This window comes from Crocodylus siamensis, chromosome 3 (assembly GCF_052110815.1).
Source record: "Crocodylus siamensis isolate JL-2025a chromosome 3, ASM5211081v1, whole genome shotgun sequence".
In the NCBI taxonomy this organism is placed as follows: domain Eukaryota; kingdom Metazoa; phylum Chordata; order Crocodylia; family Crocodylidae; genus Crocodylus; species Crocodylus siamensis.
Genome location: NC_143397.1, coordinates 45,905,390 through 45,933,352, shown reverse-complemented (window position 1 = coordinate 45,933,352; position 27,963 = coordinate 45,905,390). Strand labels below are relative to the sequence as shown.

General features: G+C 41.1%; 1 protein-coding gene across 2 annotated transcripts; it reads left to right on the top strand.

Annotated features, from left to right (window-relative positions):
* The first annotated feature begins 14,523 nt into the window (after positions 1–14,523).
* Positions 14,524–27,611, top strand: ARRDC3 (arrestin domain containing 3). 2 transcript variants are annotated; one of them, XM_090038256.1, is made up of 8 exons: positions 14,524–15,054; positions 18,299–18,380; positions 20,450–20,597; positions 21,809–21,911; positions 22,282–22,538; positions 22,957–23,119; positions 23,982–24,136; positions 26,647–27,611. In XM_090038256.1, the coding sequence occupies exons 1-8, from the start codon at positions 14,775–14,777 to the stop codon at positions 26,701–26,703; spliced, it is 1,245 nt and encodes a 414-aa protein (XP_089894382.1). In that variant the 5' UTR covers positions 14,524–14,774; the 3' UTR covers positions 26,704–27,611. The 2 variants fall into 2 exon arrangements, with proteins under 2 accessions (XP_089894382.1, XP_089894383.1); XM_090038257.1 differs by lacking the exon at positions 26,647–27,611 and having other exon boundaries at positions 23,945–24,124.
* Positions 27,612–27,963: the final 352 nt, after the last annotated feature.

Genomic DNA, 27,963 nt, shown 5'->3' with positions numbered 1-27,963 from the left:
CTTCAGAACTTAATCACCTTGCTTAAAGAGCTAGTACATGGTAGATTCACAGCACAGGACAGAGCACAGCATAGAAGTAGCAACAGATGTGTATAAAAGGTGAGAAATATCATTGTATAAATTCAAAATGAATATATATTGAACTTACACATACCTTACCTAAATAACTGCTAAACGCTGTGACACTAACTTCATTTCATCACTCCATTCTCCTTATATTTAGCTGTTCTCCTAAGAATTTTACCCATCATGAATAACTAGATGCCAGCATCCAGATTTTCTTCACATCACCACCTTACAGTATTAGTATGTGATAATCAGTGAACAGAGACCACTGTTGGTATTTCTCCAAGACCAGTGGTCTTTTTTCTCTCTCCCCTCTCCTAACATTTAGTGATCTTATTCACATGTATGCCTGAAGACAGTCTCAAAAACACAAACACCCAATACAAATTGTCACTGGAGCTCTGGCAATTGACATCAGCCAAGGACATGCCATTAAAACTTTTGGTTCTTTAGCTGCCTTCACAGTAATCATTACTCAGGTGTTTTATCATACAGGGTTATTTTGATAATGACTCTTTTCCTTACAATAGTAGAATGGACAATATGCTGACTGCTAAAATGTTTAGCAGAGTAATTGGGCTCCTTTCATTTTTGCAAAGGCTAAGTTAATTTGGACCACCTGCTCAGCTATCTATTCTTGTAGATCTTTTCCTTACATTACAGGAAGCTTTTCTTCCTTAAAGGCTGGGGGGGATAACAACTTATTCAAAACTTCTTCCTTACAACAGGAGAGAGCACCAGAAGCAGAGCAGCTCAACAGCAACACCTACCTGCTTTACAATGATCAGAATTCTCCTCTCTCAGCCAGCAAAGCGTTTTAAGTGTCACCTAGTAGATGATGGCAATGTCACCTAGTGGATAAATGACTGCAGTCAGATTAGACCAGGATTTTATTCCCAGCTCTGCCTGCTCCATGACATTATACAAGTTGATTTCTCTCTGTGAAAATTACTGATAAAGGTGACTGTTTAATCATATTTATTTTATCAATGTTTAAATCTGAATTCTTTCTTCCCTTCTGGGTCTAGATATCTCAGAGGAACCTGGGGGGACCACTATCTTTTGGTTAAGTTGCATACTGAAGTTCAGATCTACTTTGCAGATCTGCATAACAGTGAGCACATCTACACAAGATGTTTACTGCCAGATAAACTAATTATCTCTTCAGTAAATGCCTCAGTATCTACATGTGCAGGGCAATTAGGCTGAAGTCAACCAATAAACTCTACAGCAGGGAAGCACTGTAAGTACTATCCTGCCAAAAACTCTGCAGCAGCACATATGTAGACACTGGCCCAGCTGGCTGGGGCATGAGGGTATTTCAGTGAGGGCGCTGCCTGCTGGCTAGCCCCACACAGAAGCACCCTTGTGCCCAACCAGTCCCCCTGCACCACACAGAGCCAGGTCAGAGCAGCCCCAGGTTAGCAGGCTGATCCCCGTGAACCCCTTGTTCTAACCCATCCCAATGTGCTGCAGTCCCAGGCACATGTGTAAAAGTAGCACCCAGGAGCAATAAACTCCAGCATGATAAGTGCTGAAGTTTATTGCTTTGCATTAACATGCACTTGTAGAAACACCCACAGTGTTATCAATTTTTTATGTCCTATTGGTACATAGTGCCCATTGTGCATATTTTGTCCCCAAAACATTCATAGGAGTTTCAACGATAAAAATCCTAGTGACAATTCAATATATTGCAGCATATTAACATAAGTGTGCATTAGAAAAAAATCCTGTTGCAGTGTTTTCTCCTGACTGATTAATTTAGGCACAGAAGTTGCACTAGTGGCTTGTAAGGTGGATAGAAAACTGGCTGGATCATTGGGCTCAGAGGGTAGTAGGCAATGGCTCAATGTCCAGTTGGCAGCTGGTATCAAATGGAGTGCCCCAGGGGTCAGTCCTAGGGGTGGTTTTGTTCAATATTTTCATGAATGACTTGAAAGATGGGATGGAGTACCCACTCAGCAAGTTTGCAAATGATACCAAGCTGGGGCAGTAGTAGATACACTGGAGGGAGGGGCTAGGATTCAGAGAGACTTGGACAAATTGGAAGATTGGACCAAAAGAAATCTCATGAAGTTCAATCAGGAAAAATGCAAAGTCCTGCACTTGAGATGGGACAGTCCCATGCATCAGTATGGGCTGGGGACCAACTGGCTAAGCAGCACCTCTGCAGAATAAGACCCGGAGATTACAGTGGATGATAAGCTCAGTATGAACCAACAGCGTGCCCTTGTTGCAAAGAAGGCTAATGGCATACTGGGCTGCATTAGTAGGAATATTGCCAGGACACAGAGGGAAGTGATTATTCCCTTCTATTTGGCACTGGTGAGGCCACATATGGAGTACTGTGTCCAGTTTTGAGCTCCTCCCCCCCCCCCCAACTATAGAAAGGATGTGAACTGGAGAGGGTCCAGTGGAGGGAAATTAAAATGATTAGGGGGCTGGGGGACATTACTTATGAAGAGAGGCTGAGGGAACTGGGCTTATTTAGTCTGGAGATGAGAAGACTGAGAAGAGATTTAATAGTAGCATATAACTACCTAAAGGATGGTTCCAAAGAAGACAGAGCTGCTAGACTGTTTTTAGTAGTAACAGATGACAGAACAAAAAGTAAGCATCAAGCTACAGCAAGCTTGAGGTTAGATATTATGAAAAACCTCTCTCATTAAGAGGTTAGTAAATCACTGGAACAGATTACCCAGAGACACTGTGGAACTTCCATCCTTGGAGGCTTTTAAGACCCCAGTAAACAAACCTTGGCTGGGATGATCCAGTTGGGGATGGTCCTGCTTTGAGCAGGGGGTTGGACTAGATGACCTCCTGAGGTTCCTTCCAACCCTAGTTTTCTATGATTCTATAATCTAGTGGGCAAACTTTATACTCATTCTGTGGGTGTGGGTATATTTAGCACTACTATATTTTTGGACAAAAGCAACCCATAGGAAAAACAGTAATTCAAATTCAGTCATACAAGTGACAATCTATTGCTTAACTCTACATAATAGTGTTAACCATTATGGTCCTTTCAAACCGGTAGTTTCAATTAGGAAGTACGTTAGTTCCTGTCTTCAGTGTGAAGATGATTTTAAGCATCCCCAATGGGCCAACAAAAATAACTACGATCTGTCTCAGCAGACACCATCTGCAAACTTGCTCAGCTGAATTCTTTCTGAGTAGTTTTCTTCCTAGCCTGCTAAGAAGAACTCTTCTTGATAAAATATATATAGTGTGCAAGGTTAATTGATAGCAGGTAACCCTATGCATATGTAAATCACTTGCCTGCCAGACAGCCCTTTTAACTGACTGTAGGAAAAGTTGTACCTAAAGGTTTAGGGTTTTTTAAAATGAATGCAACAGAAAGTTAACATGTACTATTCCCAAAGGAATACATTCTAATTCTCTTTTTAAACAAGTTACTGCACTGGTGGCTTCAGAGAAGAACTTACGTTTAAAGGGACTACTCTCCCTCACTAAGGATATTAGAATTTGTCCCACAGCTTTTTCCTCTGCTTACTCTTATTCACGTCATGGTTGCAGACAGGAACAAAATTAAATGAAGATCCTCTATACCCAATATTCTTAGCATCAGACCATGAATCCATATGAATCACTGTTGCCAGAACTAGACTAGTATTTCCAGTGAAATTGTTCGTCTGATTAGAAAGCAAATTTGACCTCACATTATTTACTATAGACCTTGATTCACCATCTTTGCGAAAATGCATGAGTCCCTGAAGATGACTGAGTACACAGTTTTGTAACTTATTAGTTACTAAGATAAAGGGAATGGCTCCCTCAAACCATTGAAAATATTGGGCTAGATGCATTTCAGTCCCTCACTTTAAAGATACTTAGCCATTGGAGTAGAATCAATAACTGGGTGTTATTCCAAAAAAATAGGATTTTAAGAGCGATCATCTAATCCAACAGGGATCAAGCCTGCAAGTGTGATGTTATTAGCACCATGCTCTAACCAACTGAGCTAAACAGTCACTTGTCCCTGCCTGATATGGATCCATAGTATGGAAACCATAGGCAAGCTTTTTCTTTTCTCCCAAACTTCCTATAGTCCAACTGGAACCAGATTGATGCATCTTCTGCCACACAGGTGGGCTTTGCCCCTTTAGGAGTCCTTCAGACAGCCCAAATAATAGGCTTGAGTATCTTACTTTCTGGCTTTGCTACCAGCCCTCGTAACAAAAAAAAATAATCCTTGGTCCAAACACACAAACAAATAAGTAAAACAAACCTTCAGCTTTTTTCCATGCATCAAGTGAGGACCCTTTATCTCTGACCCTTCCGAGTGACAGACTTCTCTGGTTTTCAGCCTGCTTCCCACCCACAAAGTACTCCTTCCCCTAACTCAACTTCCCTGTTCTTTCTTGGCTTCAGCTTTAAATTACCAGATAATTCTTCACAGCTGGGTTTGTATCCCAGGGCTGGCTGCCTCTGTTAAAGGGCCAGACTGCCCTAGGCATCTTCTTAGGTTAGATGTTGCTTAAGTCTCTCCATTCAATGAATAGAGATCTTATGTTTTTTATTTTATTTCTGGGCATGCATGCTGAAATGTTGTGTCTGACATCTCATAGCAACACCTAAACTAAGTCCCATTTTGTATCTGGGCCTAAGATATTTTCTGTGTTTTTTTCCAAAACAGAACAAGAGGCACTGAGCTGCTGACGGCAAGACATAATGTTTTATGTCAATCTGTGAAGAATTTCAGTCAGTTAGAGGTGCAAATAGGAATTCTGTTGTCCTGGGCAGAGATGCCTAAGAATGGAGGGGCCAGCTGAGAGCTGCAGAGTGGAGAGGGAATGGTGCTGAGCACCAGAAAGTCTTGGCTGCTGCTTCTGCTGTTGTTTGTCACATTACATACTGGCAGCACCCAGCAGGTGCCATTCTGGTGCCCCCTAAGTCAGCACCCAGGCCTGCTGCCCTGCTTACCTTCCCACTCCCAGTTAAACTACTGCTGTCCGTAGCTGTTGCTGAAGATGACTCTCCCTTACTTTTTTTCTTGCTCTTATGCATTTTCACATGTTCCAAATCATCTGCTTGATGAGATAGCTGATACACCCACCACTTGAATTTGTCAAGCTGACCTAAACAGCCATGACCTCTCACTCCCCTTCATTTCTCTTTGTATCTTTGCACCTGCCAAATTTCAGAATAGTCGTTTACTCCTATCACGCCCACTTCTTTTCCTCCACAGCCATTTTGGTTTCTGTGTGGGTGCAGAGGTTTGCTTACCGTGCTGAACACTTTGTCTATTTCTGCACATTTTAAGGAGGCCTCTCTGCTGACTTGCTGAGCAAGGAATAAAAGCTCAGTGCTATTACTTTGCAGCAGTATAATTAAGATTGACATGACTTGTTAGGGGGGGTCAGGAATAAGTAGCATCGTGACATATATTTAAAACATTTATCTCACTGATAAAAGGCAAGATGAGTTTTCTTATTAACTAGACTGAAGCAAACTAGGTTGTCTAGCACTGAGCTTGGGTTGCATAAGGAGAGCTGTCTTCTGAAAAACAATGTGTAAACATAGTTCTTATGGAAAAGAATGCCTATTTGGGTGAAACAGCAGGTGGCCCATTACAAATCTTTCTGTTTTCTGTATGTATTGGTACACAGAAATATAAATTGTGACAGAGTGTTCCAATGAAACAGACAGAAGTAGAGGTAAGACCACCTTCTAGAAAATAAAGTTGAAGAATTTTATGACAGGGTTTGAATCTATAAACCTTTCCAACTGAATTAAAATCTGAGAAAAATAATATTATTCTGTTAATCCTATTGCTACTTAATGGAAAAGGAACCAAGAGTCAAAGACAAGAAGACCAGATGGTTTGCACATCCTCCTATGAGCTACTGAAATGTAAGCCTCCTAGATGCCTAAGTGGAAAGGAGGGGAGGAGGTTGTATGTTTTAAAAAAAAAAAAGGATTGGGGATTTCAAGCACAAGCAAAAGCAAAGCATGAAAGCTGATAAAAGATAAGCAGCATGAACAAGCTCAGTAAAGAAAGATAAAAGAGCTCAGGTTTTGGTGCCAGTGAGCTAAGTCCCACCTCCTTAGGCAGAGCACAGAGTAGGTTTTCTCAACAAAGCTGTTCAATACATTCTAGCTCACAAACCTCCAATACAATTTTTGGATTTCTCAACTTTGCAGGTTAGCTACTGTCTTAGGTCATTTAGAATTCATGATACAGCCTTTCTTCCCTTCCTTATGCAGGAACCTCTAGCCAATCCTCAAAATACCACAGGTGCTGAAAAGAAAGAATTGTACCATTTTTCCACTCAAAAGAGTTCTTTATTTGTTTCATTGACTATGGGACAGAGGCTCTACACCTATAACAGGCACTCTCAGGTATGTTGGCTTGTAGTGGTCCCCAAGAAATAACACTAGTAGGGATCTCCATACATAGGAAATGCCAAGGACAAGAGGTGCAAGTCTTCACAAATGTATATCTGCTTCAGGGTCACTACCATCATATAGCAGAACATTGTTATGATTCCTCTAAACCTCATTTGCCATTTTGGATTTATTAGAAAACCAACTCCAGGATCAGAAGACACAAGTAACTCTTTTGGGATAATGTGAGAGGCAAGGATTTTTGTAGATAATATTTTTTATTGAACCAACTGTATACAGACAAGCTTTTGGGTACCAAGTACCCTTCCCTCTTACCTACCCTATCAGCTGCTCCCAGCATCTACTAAGTCAGTTTAAGTTTCAGTTCTGGCATCAAGTCTCCAAGCTACACAGCATAAAGATGTCCTTGCCCCTTCTTTGTGCATTATAAATTAATTTCTAATGCCTTTTTGCCTTCAGCAACACAGGAGCTGTCCTAAATCAAGCTGGAACTGTGCGCAAATTACAGAATCATAAGACCAGAAGGAACTTTGGAGGCCAACTAGTCCATGGGCTCTTCAGCAGATGTCCCACAGTCCACATATGTCCCCTGAGGGGTTCATCTGTGGCCCATGGGATCCTGGTCTGAGTGCTGCTCCCCTTCATTGTTCTGTATTCTGCTGCCAAGAATCTCCAGGCTCCCCCCACATCCTCCTGCTTCTGCTTCCTGTCCAAGATGTGGCATCTGCCTGGCACATCAGGCAGCCTTGGGAATGTGTGGCATATACAGTACAATATACTCCATGATCTAGTCCATTCCTAAATAGACCATTACTAAACGGGACATACCAGGACACACCATTCCTAAAACATCCCAGCCAGGTGCCTATCCTGCCTGAAATCCTACTGCAATATAATACATGTTGTTATGTTAATATACTGCAATATATTAAATTGTCACTGAGACTTTTATCTTTGAAACTGCTATGAATGTTTTGGGGACAAAATCTGCACATTAGACATAATTTACCAATAAGATATGAACTACCTATTATACTCTACTGTATTAAAATCTTAATGCTGAGGGGCTGACCTATGGGAAGATCGGCAACCAAAAAGCCCACATTAAGGGCAAAATACTCTCAGATCTTTAAAGTAGATCTGAACACCTGCATGCAACTCGACCAATAGGTAGTCCCCCAGATTTCTCTGAAGATTTCACAACTTCTCTAGGCAATTTATCCCACTATTCTACTACTCTTGTAAATTAGGCTTGTAAAGATTGTTTGCCCTATTACAAATATTCTAATGAGTTTATTATCAGGGTCAGTCCCAGAAACAGTGAATTTTAAACTAATAGTGGATAAGGCTCATGGAATGCATATTTTAAATTCACTTTCTGTAACGAGGGTACCAGAAAACTGATTTGTACCCTAACTCAACTCCCGCAATGCACACGCTTTTCTTTAAGCACATGCTTAAGTCACACTGGATGCATCTACATGTGCAATTAGCACATAGCAATAAACTCCTTTGTAGTTTACACCAGAAATTATTTCTCCCGGATGCACCATTTACACATGCACACAGGACCATGGCATGTTGAGCCAGGGCGTAGCAGGCCCGGGCTGGCAGAGGCCCTGGGTGTGGTGGGCCAGCCTGAGGCTGCTGTGCCCCAGCTCACCATGCTGTGGAGAGGCTGGCTGGGGCATGAGGGTATTACAGTGTGGCACTTGCCAGCAGGCAGCCCCACCACTATAACACCCTCATGCCCCAGCCAACCCCAGTCACTGTCTACACGTGCATTTTGGTGCACACAGTTACTCTGATTTAGGACAGTACTTGTCCCAGACAGTACTATCCTACAGCGGAGTTAATTAATTTACTGATCCCTAATATGGGCACATGTATAGATGGTGACACTTTACTATGGAGCTAATTAGTCAGCCCTCCAGTAAAGCACACAAGTAGATGCACCCCAACTGCTACTTTAAGCTTGCTGCCTTCATGATAAAAGCTGGACTTCAAGTATGTGTTTCATTTTTCCTGAACTGGTAATCTGTAGGAATTATTTTTATCAACAAATAGAAACATGGAATGTGACCTAAATGAACAACATTATAGATTGTAGTCTACTTTTTAATACTTCATGACCTTCAGACATCAAATTATTCTTAGTAATTATTAAACAAACACTATTGAACAAAAAATAAACAGAAAAATATCCCAATTTGCTTGCACATAATTTCCAAATAGAAAAAAGAGTTGAGTCTAAAATAGTATTTGTTACAAATTATTAACTAAGGCCTATCAGTCTTCTATAATGTGGTTTTTCAACCTTTTTTATTTACAGTGCCCTAAAACATTTCAAATGGAGATGTGGACCTCTTTGGTAATCTATGTATAGTTAACATAAGTAGATAATTATTGACAAACAGTTGTGTTAAAAATAAAAATAATATTAACAACAGCAATAGCAATGATACAATTCTGTGAACTCATAATTTTGTTGTTGGTTCTAATGAGATGGTTCAGCTTGCTTCTTGGCAGAAAACACATGCAAGTTTGGTAGGATACGAAACAGTTTCAGTTTTAGATCTCCCTCAACATCTAATTTGTTTTGCTATTTTGTTTTTATTGATACTAATGCTGAAAACCCACTTTCACATAAGTACACAGTAGTGAATGGCATTAAGACTTTAATGGTCTTACCTGTCAGATCAGGGTACTCCTTTTTATTTTCAACCAGAATTGGGCAACAGGCTCCTGCTTTAATTCAAGTTTTAGTCAACAGTCACAGGATAACTCAAGTAATTGGTCTTCTTTAGCTATTAGACAAGAACTAGAGTTGCAGTCTGCTACAAAGGGGTTATGAATCCACTCATTCTCATTGCCCATTTCGGGAAAATACTGGCAAAACTGAGATTTGAGCACCAGCAAGTGTTCCTCAATTTCGCTTTTCACATTACTGTCCAGAGTCAAGTCATTTTCAGCAAAAAGCTGTCAAGGTTTTCAAGTGTGTCAAATTTGTTTTATCTTACTCAGGTAACCCAGAGTTGAAGCTTCTTGATGAAAGTCATCTGGTACAGTCCCCTGCATACACAGACAACCATTCACCCAGGGATTTCCCAAGATTGCCATGTCAAACTCTCACACATTCACATGTTTTAGATGTACTGTGAAGAAATAGTCAGGAAACTAATACCCTATTCCCCACCAGACGTTTGCTGGTGGCCTCCCATCAGTTTTGCAGGACCTAACCTTTCATTAAAAATACATGCAGTTCTTATTGTATTGAAATAAAGCTTTCCATAAGTGCCTCAAGACACTGCCAGTTTTCCCAGTGGAAATACCATCCAAACTGGTATGCACACACGCTCACTGTCTCTCTGCCTCACTCGCACACAGACACGTCTGTTCCAGTTTGTAGACTGGTATCTCCAGGTGCATGGTGGGGCTGCAGTGTTGCCAGGTCCTGTGAAGCAGCAGTGGCAGCAGGATGAGGAGGGGCTGACTGGCTGCCTTTCGCCTGCTGGCATTTTCCTGCCTGCCAAAGAAGCTCAGGTGGCCTCTGGACATGGAGGGAGATAGAGGAGCAGCAGCAACACCAGCAGCATTTCCCCTTCACACAAGACTGCCATCTTTACAGCCACCTTCACAGACCCCCTAGACATGCTCTACAGACCCTCAGGGATCCATGGGCCATGGGTTGAAAACCACTGTTCTGTAAACTACCAGAGTTATTACTCTTAAAGCAGAGGAGAAAGCCAAGAAATATAACTTTTAACTTTTGTATATTCTTCCACTTTAAGACAAATTTTTGTCCAGGAATATACAATCTGCTGAGAAAGTATGTGATCTAAAAAACCTCTAGCTTTTCATTTGTGGTAAATTTAGAAGCCATTTTCACAAACCCCTTGATTCTCTATATTATTGGTGATGCATGTCCACATCATGTAACTCAATCCCCAAATATCTGTGTTTTATAACCTTGTTTTCCTTTTTTGTTACCAGAACACTTACACTTGAACAACCCTCGAGTTTGGTATGTGTCAAAATAAAACCCCCCTTAGAACCTAAGTTAACTCCTAATGAAGACAATAAAAAAATCGCATTTGGCTCATCTGGCAATTACAAAATGGTCATATATGGAGATATTATTTTGTCCCCCATTACATCAACATCTGAGTACCTGACCATCTGTAATGGATTTATCCTCACAGAAGGCACGAGAAGAAGGGAAGAACTATTAACACCATTTTATGAATGGGGAACAAAAAGGCTAATACTGTGTAGCATGTGGGGGCATCAGGTACTGTATCTGAATTGCTCTTTGCTGAATTGCTCATTTGTGAATAACCAAGATCAGCTCTTCTTCAAAATATAGTCTCTGGAACCTGGGTAAGAAATTATTTTCCCTGAAAGGCTGGCCACCTGTTAGAGATCTTTAAGACTACGACTCAGTGATTTTAAAATTGATTTCTTTCAGCGCGTAAGTTCAGTTTCCTCCTCTGCCTAAAGTGCATCCTTCTATTTCTCTACAAGTAGAGAAAGGAAGAGGTAGACCCAGGTTCAGTACCCCTTTTGATGGAAGAAATTCAAACCCTCACCTCTGACATCCCTGGAGTGTGACGTAATCTCCAGGCTGTGGAATATTCTGCATGGAAAGCATTCTCAAACCCTCCACTTGAAGCTGGGGCACAGTACAGAAAAAGAATGCAAGATTCACTGAGTCAGAAAGAGACTAATTCATGTGCATATGAATGAGGGATTATCGCTTAGTTTAGTGATTAGAGAAGGAGGAAATCATGTGTTCCATCCCTGCTCCCAATACTAGTTTTATATTTTACATTATCTAGTCATTACACAAAATACAGAGCAAGAATCACATAGCATTTCATACTTCCCCAAACCTTTCTCGACTCAAGTGAGTAAAATAGATTGAAACTCAAGCAGAGATTCTATTAAATACAATTAACACAGTTTAAATCCTAATTTTCATAGCCAGAAAGTAATTGAAAATGCCTTATATTTAAAAATGCTCATCTGTGTTGCACAATTCCACAAGGCTAGCGTGAGAGAATGCACTACAATGATAGTGCAGGCCTTAAGAAGTAATACATTGACTTCAAAACAAAATCCCAGTATTTTGCAATGGTCATGTCATCTCACAGTTGTAATCTTACATTAAAAAGACACTGGATAAACTTTTCAAAAGTATTTAGCTGGTTCAGGATACTAAGGCTCATTGAAATTCAAAGGGACTTAGACTGCTAAGTCACTTTTAGGTGCTTTAGAATATTTTGCCCTCTGTCAAACAGCTTAAATTAGGATCTTCTATTTTTGTAAGGAGTGGGGGGGCAAGAAAGTTATTCACTATGAACAGTAATGATGTAACATCTAATAACCAGGTGTTGAAAAATTAAAAGCAAAGATATATGTGATGAAGGTCAGGAAAGGAAAGGTGGTTGTCCAGAGGTCCCACATTGAATTCACACAGAAGAGAATTTTAACCAGTTCTAGGTGCTCAATGATGAAAGATTTGTAAAGCTGTGTTTGGAAAGGGCAAAAGAGTGTAATTAATAGACTGCAGGTTTAAAAAAACAGGTGCGAGAGAGGAAAAGGCTGGCAGGAGAGGCAGTTCTTCACATTAACCACAAGATGGCACAGAGCATTCAAATGATAAGTTCAGAAATGAAATAGCATATCACAAAGGCAAGAAACAATTATAATTTATGCCAACAAAAACTATGAATGACTTATTAAAAAAACCCATAAAAATAATAAGAAGTGTACATATACCTACACACCCACAAAATGTCCCAAGCAAAGCTCCTAGTCTGAACTTTATTTCCTACACATAATAAAATGAATCAAAGACCAAAATGACAGCATGCAGTCATCTGTTTAACACTAAAAATCTAAACGATATGTTGCATGTATAAAATGCAACATATTTGTATGAGATGAGAGACTGGCTGGAGGGAAGCAAGTGTGGGTATGAGCAGGCAGGTAGTGGGAATGGCAGAGCGGAAAGTTTGAGTGGGATATTCTGCAGGAGAGGTGCAGACATGACTGGGCAAATGGTAGGACCACCTAGAACAGTGGTGCTCAGCTTCCAAGCTATGAGCCAAATCCAGCCCACAGGGCCATGTCATCCAGCCTACTGGGCTCCCCACAGGTCTGGAAATTTGGGGCGGGGCAGCAGTAGTGTTAATTGCTGCTTCCAGAACAGTAGCAGAAAAGGGGCTAAACTATATTAAGTTTTATGTCAGATCTGTCTAGAATGAAGCATCCAAGTGGGATAATATTTGCTTGGCCCAGCTGGACTTCAACAACTGTCCTAACATACATGCCAGACCCACAAATGAGACTCTGGATCAAAATGCCCTGTAAACAGTGTCACTCTTCCTTCTCCTCCTTTTCACATGGGAGAGGGAAGATATGCGCACTGAAGGGATTTGCTGCTTGTGTAGGTGGTAGGTGGGGTGAGAGCAAACACACTAAACATCAAAAAAGGGATGAGATAGTTTCTCTTTTGCAGAGTATGTTCCTCATATTTACCACAGGGTGGTGCAAAAACATAAAAAAGTAACAACAGATCGGAAGGCAAGAACAGAAGATGGCCCAGACAAAAATGTATGAGAACTTCCACAAGGTGTCGACTCAGACAAAACATGAATGACCTGAGAAAACAGTCATAAAGCTACCAAGTGAGTCTGCTTTTCTAAACTTTGTTTTAGAAACAGACCTCTCTGAGCAGAGCCAATATACCTATCAACCCGTATTAGCCTTTCTAACATGAACCATTTAAATTATATAGCTATTGCAATAATTATTTTACTGAACATGGAATGTAATAAACATGGAAGGAGAAATATAGCCATAAACTGTTTAATCTGGAGAGTATAGTCAAGCAATTACCGTGTACCAATGAGCATGTCGATGAACTGTGTAACAGATCCATTTGAAATATCACTGTAAAGAACAACTCTTTGGCGGTGAAGGTGTTTTGCACAGAGCGTTTAGAAAGACTATGTGCCTAATATGCTCCAGTGTCTGGTTGTTTCTTCTCTCAGAATCCATTTAGCAGATCTCTTTTGAATTTATGCAGCTATTTTGAAAGGATTTGCTTGATTTCAAATAGAAGAATACTTTTAAGTACTGCTATCTCCCTCTAAATTGCACTAAATCTTATGGAATCAGAAACAAAGGAGAAAAATATCTGTGAGATATAAATTCATTCCAGTTGTTTTGGGGAGGTTTTACTTGCTTGCCTGTTTTAACACAGATAGCCGAGAAAACAAAAATGCTAACTATCTGAATAAAAATGGTAGGAGAGGTCCGTAACTGAGCTAATGAAATATAAATGGGAAGCTGGGTGCTCTTCTCCTTTTACAAACTCTTTCTCCTGGTGAATTCAGAGGCTGGCAGGAACAGCTGACACAAACCTTCAGCAGACATAACTGAAATATGTGGGTTCTCCCGGTCTCCAGAACCGGTTTGAACCAAACAAAAGAGGGTTTTCCCTGCCTTTGGTGAAGTTCATCCCACCCTCTGGCTGGGGATAAACTAGTCCTGCCAAGATCGACTTCTATTTCTGGCTCATTAAGATACTTCTGAAGAGCAAATATTTTGCCTTTTGGAATGCACCAGATTGTGCTTGATGCAGATGAACCATCCAAAATCTCTTCTCCCGAATAAAGGGCAGATTCCTCAGTTCGTGTGCCCGATTTCTCTCCCAACTCTTCAAGCCTCTTCCAGCAGCATTCAGAAGCAAATGCTTTGGGCTCGAGGCTGTGTCCTTAATCAGCTGTAAGGGCTCTGGCATTAGACCACTCTCCTTCTGCTGCACTTATAATGTTGCATGCCTGCTATTAGAAGCTTTTGGGTGCTGGCCTGGAAGGGCACGTTTTAAAGAGTTTAGGGGGGGGCGAGCAATGCAAGAGACACACAATGGAGCGCGGACCCAGGTCCTCTTCCACAGCACGGTCGTCTTCTGCGTTACACCTCCTGTAGCAATGAGACAGAAGGGAAGCAGCAGCCGCCCGCACATGCGCAGTGGGGTTGTTTTTCACAAAGCTGGTCTTAAAGTGAGCTGGCAGTCTGCAGCCTCCCTGTCTTTGTACAGAGACCACAGAGCTGGGTAGCAGCTGAACAGCAGCTAGTGCTGTGACTTTTCCAGCAAGCCCAATGAAGCGTTTGTAGAGCAGACACTGGTCCTGCCTGCAAGCTTTTTTGCACGGCAGAGGCTTTGATCAGTGTCAAGTGAAGATCCCATTTTATATGAGATCTTGACTTCGATTTTGGGTTTTTTTTCTTACAGTATATTTTTATAGACTTTGTTATAAAAAAAAATGGTGCTGGGGAAGGTGAAGAGTTTGACAATAAGCTTTGACTGTCTCAATGACAGCAACGTCCCTGTCTATTCTAGCGGGGACACAGTCTCAGGAAGGGTCAGTTTAGAAGTTACTGGGGAAATTCGAGTGAAATCTCTTAAAATTCATGCAAGAGGACATGCAAAAGTGCGCTGGACTGAATCTAGAAATGCTGGATCCAACACTGCCTATACGCAGAATTACACTGAAGAAGTAGAATATTTCAACCATAAGGACATCTTAATTGGGCACGAGAGAGGTAAGTTGTTGTTTTTTTCATTTTAATTCAGGAGTCAGAATCGTACACAGTCATTTTTGGATGCAAGCAGGCATGCCCATCTTCGCATCCTCTTGGCTTGAACAGTCTTTGGAGGGGGACTGGTTATTATATCCATTAAAAACCACAACATTCACGGATGTGAAAATGTACTACATCTCTTATGGTCTGTAGGTTTTGATGATATGGGCATTGATGGTGGGTCAGACTGCATCTGCAAAGTGCCTGCAAAACAGGACTTTCTCCAACTACCTGCCTTGAACAGAGCTTCTTGCAGAGGCACTTCCAGTTTATGATTATTTTAAGTGTGTCAGGAAAAAAATAGTGCTATAGCTAGACATGAGCAGGGTTGTGTTCCCTATTGCACTGAGAACCGGGGGGCCAAGCCGGCTAGTTAATGCTTGTAAGTGACTTTTTTGTAACTTCTCATCAAATGCTGAGATGCAAGACAGAATCAGGCTTTTGGACGTTTATGGATATAACTCCTATTTTTCAAATCGATTATGCAAGGCCTTTCGAAGGATGGGTAATTGTTGGCGGATAAAGGATTCCCTGTGGCTTATTTTGACATATACTCTCAGCACTCCACGTGTGGCTTCTTCTCCCCCCCTCCCCCCCAGTAAGTTAATAAATCACCTGAATGTCTTTTATACGCCACATCTGTCAGTGAGGCAGGTATAAAGATCTGCCTGCAAGCCTCCTTTGAGCCCCTGAAGTGTCCAACTGGAGCATCATGCCTAAGTTGGGGAGTTCAGGGAAGCTGCATTCATTGAAACCTGCTGTGCCAGCCACGTACAGTGCAAAATAGATTCCTATCAAATAATGAGGGGGGGGGAGAAAGGGAATCAAGCCTTGGCGAGGGGGCAGCGGGTCTTCAGATGGCTAATCTATTGTTTGAATGGTGACACGGTAGAAGTATAGGGGACTCTTGGCTTGTTTTTCTGAAGTTTCCACCCTTTGTTAGAAGCGGTTCAATCCTGTTTGGGACCAGTCCTGGGGAGAGGGAGGGGGTGCGAGCTCTCCTCTCCGCAGATTGGTTACACGCGTCAGGTGGTGGCGATGACTTAATTCCTAGCACAAGAAAATAATGTTAAAACTGGTTATGTAATTTTCTTTTTTCTCTCCCCCTTGTTGCCTTTCACTTATTCTGCATATATATAAGTAAGTGCCGCAGAGACCAGTGCGGGAGCTGAGGGGGGGGGGGTCCCCTCTTTCTCCCCCCCACCTTACAAAGCCATCTCATTCAGGGGAAACTTGGGGGTTTGCGCTGGCAAAGGCTTTTGGAATAAATGGAAGGATTTTATTAGTATTACTATTTTAATGTTCACAAAATGAGCGGGTTGCGAGGCCCGAGGTAAAATGATGGGGTCCCTTCCCAGGCAGAGTTCGTGCCCTCTACCCATCCCCTCTGCGGATGCCGGGTGGGAAGGGGCCTGTGTCTCTCCCTCCACAGCCCAGGGGATGACTGCAGGGGGCGACTCGGGGTGCCCCCCGGGACAGGGAGCGAACAAAGAGGCCGGCGGGCGGGCGGGCGGTGGGTGCGCGACTCGGCGGTAGCAGCCGGGGGCTGCGCGGCCGATGCGGCCGCCGGGCAGCCCGGGCGCCCACTATTCTGCCCACGCCGCTCACACCAGCTTGGTGCCCCCAGCCCCGCCCCGCTGCGCCGCCATTGGCTCGGCGCCGTTTGTTAGCCTGTTGCTAAGGCGATGCCCGCCGCTGATTGGCGCGGGGCGAGGCGAGGGCGGGGCAGGTCCCGGTTCCTGGAGTCCGGGGTGCGCCGCTGCAGGGTGGGGGTGGAGGTTGGGGATCGACCCCCCTGCACCGCGGGCCTGATCCTCTCCGCCTTGCGCTGCGGCCGGGGCAGGATCGGGTCCGTGTGCTGTGGGGCTGAAGGGCTGCAGCCCGGAAGCCCCGAGAGAAGCCGGGGGGAGGTGGCGAGTCCCGCCCCGCCCGCTAGGGTAGGCTGCGCGCCTGCGCTCGCGTGTGCTGTGCCGTGCGCCTGCGAGCGCCGGGCGCGCCGGCTGGCTGGGGCTCTGCTCGCGCCGGTTTAGGCCGGTCCTCTCCTGCTCCAGTCTAGTCTGTGATTGACAGCTCAGCACTTGTTTACCACAGCGCCGCCGCCGCCCGGCTCCCGGGGACTGCTGAGCTGGCAGAAAGCGGCCGGCCGGCCGGCCCGGGGGGTGGGGGAGAGAGAGGCACGGAGTTTTAGGGCGAGGGGAAGAGAAGGGTCCCCGGCCTGCCCTGGGGTCCACTCACCTGCCTAGCCCCATCTCCCCCGCCACTTCAGGCCCCTGACGGGGGTTCGCAGCTTTGTCCCTTCTCCAGGGAGGGGGAGAAGCAAACCCTGCATCAAACCCCACTGAAATATTACCCCCCCCTTTTTTTCTTTTTGGCCTCCCCTGAGGTGCTTCAGGCCGCGGGGAGGTGCCCAGTTCTTTCCCTGCCTCCAGTTATTTTGCCACCTCCAGCATCTCTGTTTGACCCAACTCGGAGTCCTCCCCAACACCAGGGTCGCAAGCCGCCCGGGTTGTTTCAGCCCCCCTGTGCCCAGGCAGGGGTGGGAGGGAACAAAGAAGGGCAACTTGTTTAAGGGCACGGGGAAACTTCCGAGGCGGGGGCTGGGCAGGACGGAGCCATTTAACTGCAATGCTTTTAAGAAACCGGTTCTGTGTGACACTCATTCCCGGAGCCGGCCACCTCCTGCACCCCTTAGTTTCTCTCTCTGGTACTTTCGAGATCGGGTTTTGCAGATGGTCTCTTCAAGGGTTTCAGACCTCAGTGTGGTGGCTGGATAGGGGAGAAAAGGAAGGAGGATTGTGCAACTGAATCTTGTCCAGCAGGCTGGACGTGCAGTATAACATGAGGTTACTTTCTGAACGATGTGAAACCATTTCAGTTAGGACTTCCCTAGGCATTATACTGGAAAAGCATTGTCATCAGGTTGATTCTAGAATAAAGCATGGAGTTGTAAGCCACGTATTCAAAGTACTAATCGAATTAAAAGCAACTGGCCTCTGTATGTTAACTCCATCCAACCATGTTGCCTGCCCATAGCAATTCAGTTGTCATATACCCAAAAGTGAGTTAAGTGAATTAGATATGTCTACACAGTTTACATTTAATAACAAGCATATCATTTCCTTTCAGTACAAGAAAGAAACCTATGTAATATATTATGTGTAAAATGTTTTCAGGTGGAATAGCATATTGGGTTTTTCCCCCCTAGATGATGACAATTCCGAAGAAGGCCTCCACACTATTCATTCAGGAAGGCATGAATATGCATTCAGCTTTGAGCTTCCACAGACGTAAGTACTACATGCAATACCCATGTTGTGTAAATACCATGTTAAAGCACATGTTTATTAAACCATGTGAAAGATTTTAGTGGGCGGGGGACCCTTTTTCAGGGACAGGAGAGGTTGCACTAAAAGAAGCACCCTGGACTGAATCTTAACATGCCCTTTTTTATTTTATTTTTTTTTTTTAATGTGGGTGGAAAAAAAATTGAAAGCTAACTGTTACTCTTAAATCAATCATTCCCTTTTTGACCTGTTGCAAATGACATGAATAAGTTGGCTATCCCATATGATGCTCTACTTACTACAAGGAGGAGAAAATTGATTGATTGATCAATCCTGGTCCCTGGAGAGTTGCTGGGATCACTTCTTGCTGCATCAAAATTCCCTCAGTCATGTAGATAAGCAGACTTTGCAAAAAAGGATTCAGTAATAATCTGCTTGGGCTCAGTTTGGAATGGATGTGAGAAAATTAACTGTATCTGGACTCATGTAAATAAATGGTTCTGAGAGTTAAACTAGTAAATGGAAGCAAATCTGTATGCAGATTGCAAGATGGTGGCTGTATAGAAACCAAGAGGGAAATAAGCAGACAGATGCATAGCAAGGAAACAAGATTATTTTGGGGATTAAAACAAAAAGCAAGAATGCTAACAGAACTATTTGGGTGATAAATACAGACATGCATGGGATGTCCATTCTTAGAAAACATCTCAAATGTCCGTAAGTATACGTAAAGTGATTGGGAAATTGTGTGATGAGATTTCACTCTTGTGGGCTTCAACAAAATATCTGAGTGACTAAGTGAGGGACAAAGTGGTTAGAAGGGAGAAGGAGAGGAAAAGATCTGGGGTAAAGGCAAAGCCTACATTGAGGTAGAAAACCTTGGAGGGATTTCATGAGAGTTAAGATATCCTAACTCCACACAATGTGGGGCTGGTAAAATTTCATATTATTTGATGTGCAGGGTGTCTGGCTTTTATAGGAGTTGCAAGTATTTAGCCCTTCCTAACATTGGTCTCAAAAGGAATAATATGAATAGTACAGTTGTTTGCAATAGATACAGCTAAAACATGTCAAAAAGGACCCATGTAGGAATTCTAGAACGTGAAACTGCCTTCTGATGAACCCATCAATTACCATTCAAGAAGCAAGGATGACAATGGTGAAACAAGTCTGAGTTTGGATATTAAAACTAAAGACACTATTTGAAAGAGATCAAGAGTTTGGTATGGAAGATGAGCAGTAGAATATGGTACAGACCTAAAAGGGTGACCGTAAAATTAACTGATTAAATTTGCTGCAGATGAAGCAGATCTTGTGAAAGAGGGCTGACAGCACAAAGCTTTAGGAACGACACACTTTCAGATGGCTAGTACTGACCAGAACAATGTGTAAATAAGTTTATTCAGTTTGTTCGTCAAGAGAAAAAACAAGCGCGTGTGAGACTGAGTTTAATTGTCATAGTCTGTGTGTCAAAACCATAGTATTAAAATTCAAGGTACCCAAAATGCTGCAGATTTGAGATTTAGATATTTTTAAAATGTTAGAAAAACATAGGGTCAACCCCTCAGGGTTGTTTTTCCCGCAGATAGAACTAACTCCCATTGTCTTCAGTGAAATTCAGAGTATAGACTGCTGGATTTTGGTTTTCTGAAGGACAGTTTAAGGTGGCCTTGTCAAACTACAGGGGGTTTGGGAGCGAACACAAAGGGATTAGGTAACTATTTGGAGTGTCTTAAATTAGTTAAGGTGAGCTACAAGAACAACAGGTCATACATTTTAACTAAGGCAAAGCCAGATACTACTGAAGGGCAGGTACAAGTGTACTTTACACAGAAGTTAACTCACAAAATATACTACCAAAGACAATGATACATCACATTCCTACATCATAACTGTTGAGAGATTTCATGGTTAATTATTTTTCTTTCAAAACTGATCTTTTTGAAATGTGGAAACTTTCTAAGTAAGTTGTACTTAATTAGATAAATAAATGGTACAGTGCAGCTTGATAAATTGTATCACTGTTAGAGAGAGAAAAAGGCTTACTCAATTTTGACCTTTGTCCTGCACAGACCACTTGCTACCTCATTTGAAGGCAGACATGGCAGTGTGCGCTATTGGGTGAAAGCCGAATTGCACAGACCTTGGCTTCTACCAGTGAAATTAAAGAAGGAATTTACAGTCTTTGAACATATAGATATCAACACTCCTTCATTATTGGTAAGAATTGAGAGCTGTGTATATATTGTTTTTGTATTTGGCATATCTATAGTCACTGAAACCATTACAAAATCTAATTTTAATACTATCTGCTAGTTAAAGTGCAGGTGACTAACCCATTTTAGCAACTCATAGCAAGCTGCCATATTGAAAAGTTACAGAGTGGTTGGAGTTGAAATTATCTATATTTTATATTTATCTGTAAACTGAATCGGTGGCAAATTACAAAAAAAATCTCATTCAGGAGAGGTTCTATTCACTATTCTTTATCAATTTAATACAGAATAATTTAGCTGCTAAAAGAGCACTATTATTCTTACAAATCTTCTAATTAATAACAGCCTGTTAAACTTAAAAATGTACAGTAAACTGTGCTGTAGTGCATAATTGATAAATTTAATATAGTTCCCTACCAGTGGAGAGAAACTAACACTTTTTTTTTTTATACTAAATCTTTTTGATATTGGACAAGATATTTTCAAGGAGGTTCTCATTTCAGTTTGGCTTAAAATCCTTTTTCTTTCTTCTCAATGAGCAATGCATGCAAAATTTAAAAGTCATTGAAATAAGGGAGTGGGAGATTTATATATGGGTGAAAAATCAGATTTTATCAGAGGATCTATGGCCTCACCTATAATCTCTATTAAATCAAAGGAAAGATGTATGTGGAACTTGAATAGACCATTAATCATGATCTCACATAAAACAATGCAAACTTAATTGATTTAGGTGGAAATAGGAGCAGGTTTATTCTGAGAACAGCAAATAGTTAATATTCAGGATTGCAGCAGTGGGACTTTGTTTTACATGAAATACAGTTAAGGGAAATGTAGAAAGATGCATTTAGTTACAATTTTATGAAAAACTATTGACACTGTTGAAGATATGTGGGCCAAAAAGCTGTTTTTTTCCTAAAGCAAAATTTTTCTGATTGTCTTTGTCTTTGTTTGTTTTTTTTCAATGAATTCTTCAGTGAGGATGAGACTAATTGAGGTAGCTCTGGTAAGGTAACTAATACCAGTGCTAGACTGGATTTAGGACAAAACATTCTTTGTTTACTTGCACAGTGTTAGGGAAGTCAACATAACTATTCTTTTGAGTAAAACCAGTAGGGATTTGCCATTTAGTATCTTAATACTATTTCTCTGCATTAATTAGAGCCTCATTAATATGCACAATTAATTCTGGTTTAATGTTTGGTTTTTTTGCAGTCACCCCAAGCAGGCACAAAAGAGAAGACTCTTTGTTGTTGGTTTTGTACCTCAGGCCCAATATCCTTAAGTGCCAAAATTGAAAGGAAGGGCTACACCCCAGGTATGTAGCAAGAATAACTTCTTTCTTCACTCTCTTAAAATTACCCTTTTTAATTCATGGCCTTACATAAATAAGTATCAAGGAAGTTTTTTTTATTTGCATATTGTGGTCTTCTGAGTGTGCTGTTGAACCAGATGCATCATAGCTGTAACTTCAAATTGGAAAAGTACATTTTCCTTTACTAGCCTTGCACACTTGTCACATCAGCTCATACTGAACTTCATTCTGCTTATTGCTATCAATGAATATTTTTGCCAATAAATTTAGTATTGGCAGGAGCTGGCCCATTGTAACCATGTAAACATATTTAAAAATATATGTGTTTCCATGTAAGCAGATGTGAACTGAATGAAATTCTGTTTCATTCCAGGTGAATCAATTCAGATTTTTGCTGAGATTGAGAACTGCTCTTCCCGTATGGTTGTGCCAAAGGCAGCCATTTACCAAACACAGGCATTCTATGCCAAAGGGAAAATGAAGGAAGTGAAGCAGCTTGTTGCCAACCTGCGTGGGGAATCCCTGTCATCTGGGAAAACAGAAACCTGGAATGGCAAACTGTTGAAAATTCCACCCGTTTCTCCCTCAATCCTTGATTGCAGTATAATCCGTGTGGAATATTCATTAATGGTACGTGTCCTGTTCATATTCTTTCTTAAGCATATGCATAACTACTTTGGAGGCATGATCCCATGCTAATTTTGTTTAAAAAAATCAATGCATCATTGTTGAAATGCATAAAGGAGAATAGGTTTAGGAATAGCAAGTGCTGCATTTGTCCAGGAGGTTTCCAACCCTCTGATTCTGTGACAAATGGCAGATGATTTACAGCCATGGCAATTTTCAAAATATTTTTCACCTAATGTGAAGAACTCTCAACTTCTATTTAACTTGGTAGGGTTCAGCACTTCTTTTTGGCACAACCCTTTAAAATAGTGTATTAGAAGTAAGTATAACTCTCACCTGGAACTGAGGGCAGAATTAACCCACTAGGGACTGATTCAAACCAGCTTCTATTCACAGGCTTTTTTTGTCACTTACTTTTTAGGTATACGTTGATATCCCTGGAGCAATGGACTTATTCCTTAATTTACCACTTGTCATTGGTACTATTCCTCTACATCCATTTGGCAGCAGAACATCAAGTGTAAGCAGCCAGTGTAGCATGAATATGAATTGGCTTGGTCTTACACTGCCTGAAAGACCTGAAGGTAAATTGATTTTAATATTAATCTCATCTGCTTTAATAGTATTTTGGGCTTGTATGTCTGATTTACCTCATCACCACTTTATTAAGAAACCCTTTCTCAGTAAAACCCACATGGCGGGAGGTCATTTCCATATGGGTCTCTTTCCGTGCAATTTCTGCACCACCCAGTTATATTGTGGTGGGTCTATGGTTCCCTTTTTTTATGCTGTAGAAAGAACAGTGGAGCCCACCTGCTCCAACATCTTAACCATGAGAATCGGTGCAGATGGCACAGGATGCTAGGGGATTTCAGCGTGGAATTTCAGTATCTCCAATTACTGGTCCCCAGTTACTTCCCTGGCTTGGAAGCACCCCAGTCCATTGCAGCAGTGCTGTCAGGTCTTCATCTGGCCCACTGGAAGCTGGGAACCTAGTGGAAAGACAGCATAGGTTGGGCTGTATTAACTTTGTGCAGGGAATCTCTGCATTGCTCACTGGTAGAATTATATATGTTTCCCCTTCCTGTAATTTGGTTTTACTCAGTTGTCAAAACATCCATGTGCACGAACCTTAGGCCGAAAGAGAGACCTCCAAAAGAAAGTGGGGTCGTCTCACACTTTTCTACCTAGGCAAGAAAAGAGTGCTGTCCCATACCCAGATTTTAGGATAATCAAGCTAAAAGTCTATGATGATTGTCAGTCATCTTAACAACATAAATTTTAATTTATTTAGATAGCATAGTCTTGTATACAAAAACGTAGCTATAATTCTTGTCACTGAGCACTTTAACTTTTTTAATGATTAAAGTTTTAATATTTGTCATATTATGTATTTTGACATGCATAAGAACTGTAGTTCGAACTGCGTGTACCTTTTCCCTCTAGCACCTCCTAGCTATGCAGAAGTGGTCACAGAGGAGCAAAGACAGTCCAGCCTTGCACCCATAGCTGCCTGTGACGATTTTGAGAGGGCACTTCAAGGACCATTATTCGCCTACATCCAAGAATTTCGTTTTCTGCCTCCACCTCTTTATTCAGAGGTAAGTATACGAGTATGCCATTAATTACTGTGGCTCTTAGGTGTGTGTATTCTGCTTTCTTGTGGAGGAACTCTTAATAAGCTGGAAATGAGAACTGTGTTCCACCCTTTTATAATTATATTAACCTCTACAAGCAAAGACTGTGGAACAAGACATACACCAAAATAGCTTTTCAGGAATTTCATTCATGTCAGTATCATTGCTGTAGAAGATTTATGCAAAGTAGCTGAGAATCTGGGCGAGAAAGTAGGAGCCGTTTGTGCTCAATACTCCTTCAATAAAGGTGGTATCTCCTTGTTTCGGCATCTACTTTTAAATTTATGACCAGCTTAAGGCAACCACTTTTTTGAAAATTATCAACCCCCTCCCATAGTAGGTCACTTCTGTTTTAGTGCCTGATTTCCTATCTGCTCAGTACACCTCTTACAGTAACCTGGATAGGAGTAAAATAGATTCTCTCCAATCCTTCATCTCTTTCCCATTGGAGTGAATGAACTGTTTCCCCTCCTATCTCCCCCACCCCCTGTTAAGCCCATACTATGGTAAAATGATAACTGTATATGTATCACATTAAAAGTCTTCAATTTTATTTCAGGATATAAACTAATCTCTCTTTTCACGATCCACTTTTCTAGAATCAATGTCCAGCTGATAGGTGACATGTTTAGATCAGTTTCCGATTCGCAAGTCACCCTTACATTTGAAATTTTGTATCCCTAAATTTGAAAGGTGCCATATCCAGAGATTTTTTTTTTATATTTGTTTCTTGTAATTCACATCTCTAGCATGATATGCATATGAGCTAGAATTATGCTACTTTTGGCAGCCCTTAACTCTTGGGATATTGTTTCCAGAATGTTATCCTTATATATAGTTGATAGTGGGAGGCCAGTGTAACAGGAAAGAGATGTAGCTGCTGGCTGTTACCTGTTTCTTGTTTCTGTTAGCCAGGTTCTCATTTATTTGCTTCCGGAAGAGTGTGACCTTCCTTTGTTCAGTCATCTAAACCCAACCAGATATCTCTAGGCCAATTCAACTACATTACTAGGCCTGTAACTCATGCCAGTGTCAATTCTCTTCTAAACCAAAGAAATACTTCATTGTGAGGAGGGGTTTGTTTGCTTTTTAAATCTGTAAAGCACTTAACATAGTTTAGGTCTAAAATGATGCATCTCTTTTGCCTTTCACTCTGCGCCCTCCCCCTTTTTCCCCTGCCTCTTGTTCTCATTCCTTCCACTAGCTTAGAATATTCCCTGCCCAATTCTGTGGCCCTCTCTTTTTATGCTCTGAAACCCTTTAGATGTAAAGCTTTCATGAATCGCAATGGACTTTTATTAGAATCAGCTTCTGGCTGAGAGGTGACCTGTTTGAATCAATTTCTAAGTTAAAAATCAGTCTTAAATTCATTATTCTTTCTAAGATGGATATTTAGTTTGATAAAGCACCATTGGATGGCCCTGTTAAAGACAGTCTTTAGGTGCCTTTTATGGCACATACTTAAAATCTGCAAGAATTAAAACAATTTGTGCAGAACAAAAAAGCTAATTAATGCCACTTTTTTTTTTTTTTAAAGAGCAATATTAGGCAAATATAGATTGTAGGATAGTAATATTTTTGTCTTCTGGAATACTAACTTAACAAGCTGATTTTTTTTTTTTTTTTTTTCATTAGTAATGCTAAAGACTCTTAAGAAGTCCCCTAAGGGACTTAATTGTTGGAGAGTTAGTTCTTTTTTTTTTTTTTAAATGGCATGTACTCAAGGCCAGTCTTTTAAAGGTATTTAGGTACCTAAGGATTCATACATAGGCACGTTTAGAAACTCAGTGGGCATCTAACCCCATTGAATTCACAAAATAGTACACTGATGGGCAACACTAATATTTCTAAAATAGATAGCCAGATGTCCCAGGCACTTGGTTTCCAGTAAGTGCATTCCTTTTTCATATTTTGCAATATGAACAGTTTTAAAATGGTAGGGCAAGACAATGCGAGTTTAAAACACCTCAGAGGAAATTCAGTTCATTCTCACACTAAGTAAAAGGCTGTAACAAAAAATAGTGACAAAATAAAGTGATTTTTTTCCCCCCCCCCCATTCTTAACAGGTATTACCGAGAAGCGTTTTGTTTCACATTTAAGAAACCAATCCAACATATTTCAAACAGAAAATTGTGTTTGTAATAAAATTTGCTTATCCAGAAAAATCACGCTTCACACATCAGTATTTAAGTCTTTACATCTAAGCAGTCAAGTCTCAGCAATAACCTTTCATTGTATTTAAAACATACAAAACTCAGAGGTTAATTAGGTAAAATCTAATATAGACCTTTTATTACCTGATCCAGAGCCCATTATAGTCAACTGGAGTCTATTCATTGACTTCAATGAGTTTGGGAACAGAAACAAATACCTATTGCTGCTCACTATCGCAAGATACTTAACTTTAAGAATTTGGATTTCTGAGGTTTGTTTGTTTTAATTTTCCTTTCTTTCTTTTTTTATTTTCACTTAGATTGATCCAAACCCAGATCAGCCCACAGATGACAGACCATCCTGTCCCTCTCGCTGAAGGAAACCATTGCAAGCTGACTTGACTTCGGTTTTAAATCATATCTCTGCCGTGTTGAAGATCAAGGCGTCATAGTGGAGATTACACTTTCAAAGGAAGTGATATTGCTCTTGCCTGTAAAACGGTGAATAAATGAAAACCTGTGATCATGCTTTTGAAGCCTACAGCAACACCATAGGCCTGCTCCTTATGCTTGAAGACCTGAGCTTTTTTCCCTTAAATACTGGCACATATTAGGAGCAGCCTTATTAGCCTACGGTCATATGTGTCAAAACACTCACCATGTTGTAAAAGAGAGGGATGACTTCCTCTTTGATTTGAAAATTTGCACATGCTCATTGCTTACGTTGTGCGGTTCAGTGTCACTACAGCTTTCTCATTTATGCCGGACTGTTGTTACCCCTTCTAACTTGTTTGTGGTCCGCACAACAAGGAGCAAAAGAAAGCTTTGAAAAAACTTAAGATAACAAATGCACTGACATTTTTTTTTAATTTAATGTAGCCTGGACTTTACCTGCATATGCACATGCTCAGAATTGTCCTAGTAGGCTGATCATGTATCACCTCTTCAGCTTGGATCCTGTTGTGGATTTATTTACAAACATCAAATGCCTTCAAGCCAATCCTTCTTGCTGTATGTTTTGCAGCCTACTGTAGTAGATAAGCAACAGATGTGTAGGGGGGGGGAGAAGATAACAGAAGGAAACTAATAAGAGACTTTGTCAAGATTGTATACCTTCTTGATTTCTTTTAAGAATTTGTTGCCTTTCTACTATTACCGCAAAGCAGCATTTTGTTACAGACTGCCTAAAAAAAAATCACTTAATCTCAGGTGAACTCATCACTTGCCAAACTGTTGGAATGCTATTTGTTTTATGTTGCACTGTTACTTTTTGTTTTGTGTTTGTGGGTTTTCTGGGGTTTTTTGTTTTCAATTTTTTTTTAATTTTTTTGGGGGTTTTTTTTAAGGGGGATTTGGAATAGGGACATACACAAAAGTAACAAACCCACCCTTATTCCCTTTTTATCTTTTCTACGATTTATGAAGAGATAGTCAAGTTATGAAGCTTAAAAATGAAGCAAAATGAAGGCAGCACCAGCATACACCAGCCAAGACCTAAGCAAGTTTAAATTAAAAAAAAAGTTCTGGCCATAATTCAGAGAGGTTTTCCATTCTCATCCCATAAATAGGGGTGAGATGGGAAAGTGAGTTTATTTTTATACGTAGTAACTTAATCATCAGAAATTCTATACATACAT

What these genes read in the sequence shown, in the direction of transcription:
- ARRDC3 (XM_090038256.1), top strand. Translation starts at nt 14,775, where the DNA reads ATGGTGCTGGGGAAGGTGAAGAGTTTGACAATAAGCTTTGACTGTCTC. An exon ending in TCAACACTCCTTCATTATTG is followed by an intron (nt 20,598 to 21,808) that starts GTAAGAATTGAG and finishes GTTTTTTTGCAG; the next exon opens with TCACCCCAAGCAGGCACAAA. An exon ending in AAGGAAGGGCTACACCCCAG is followed by an intron (nt 21,912 to 22,281) that starts GTATGTAGCAAG and finishes GTTTCATTCCAG; the next exon opens with GTGAATCAATTCAGATTTTT.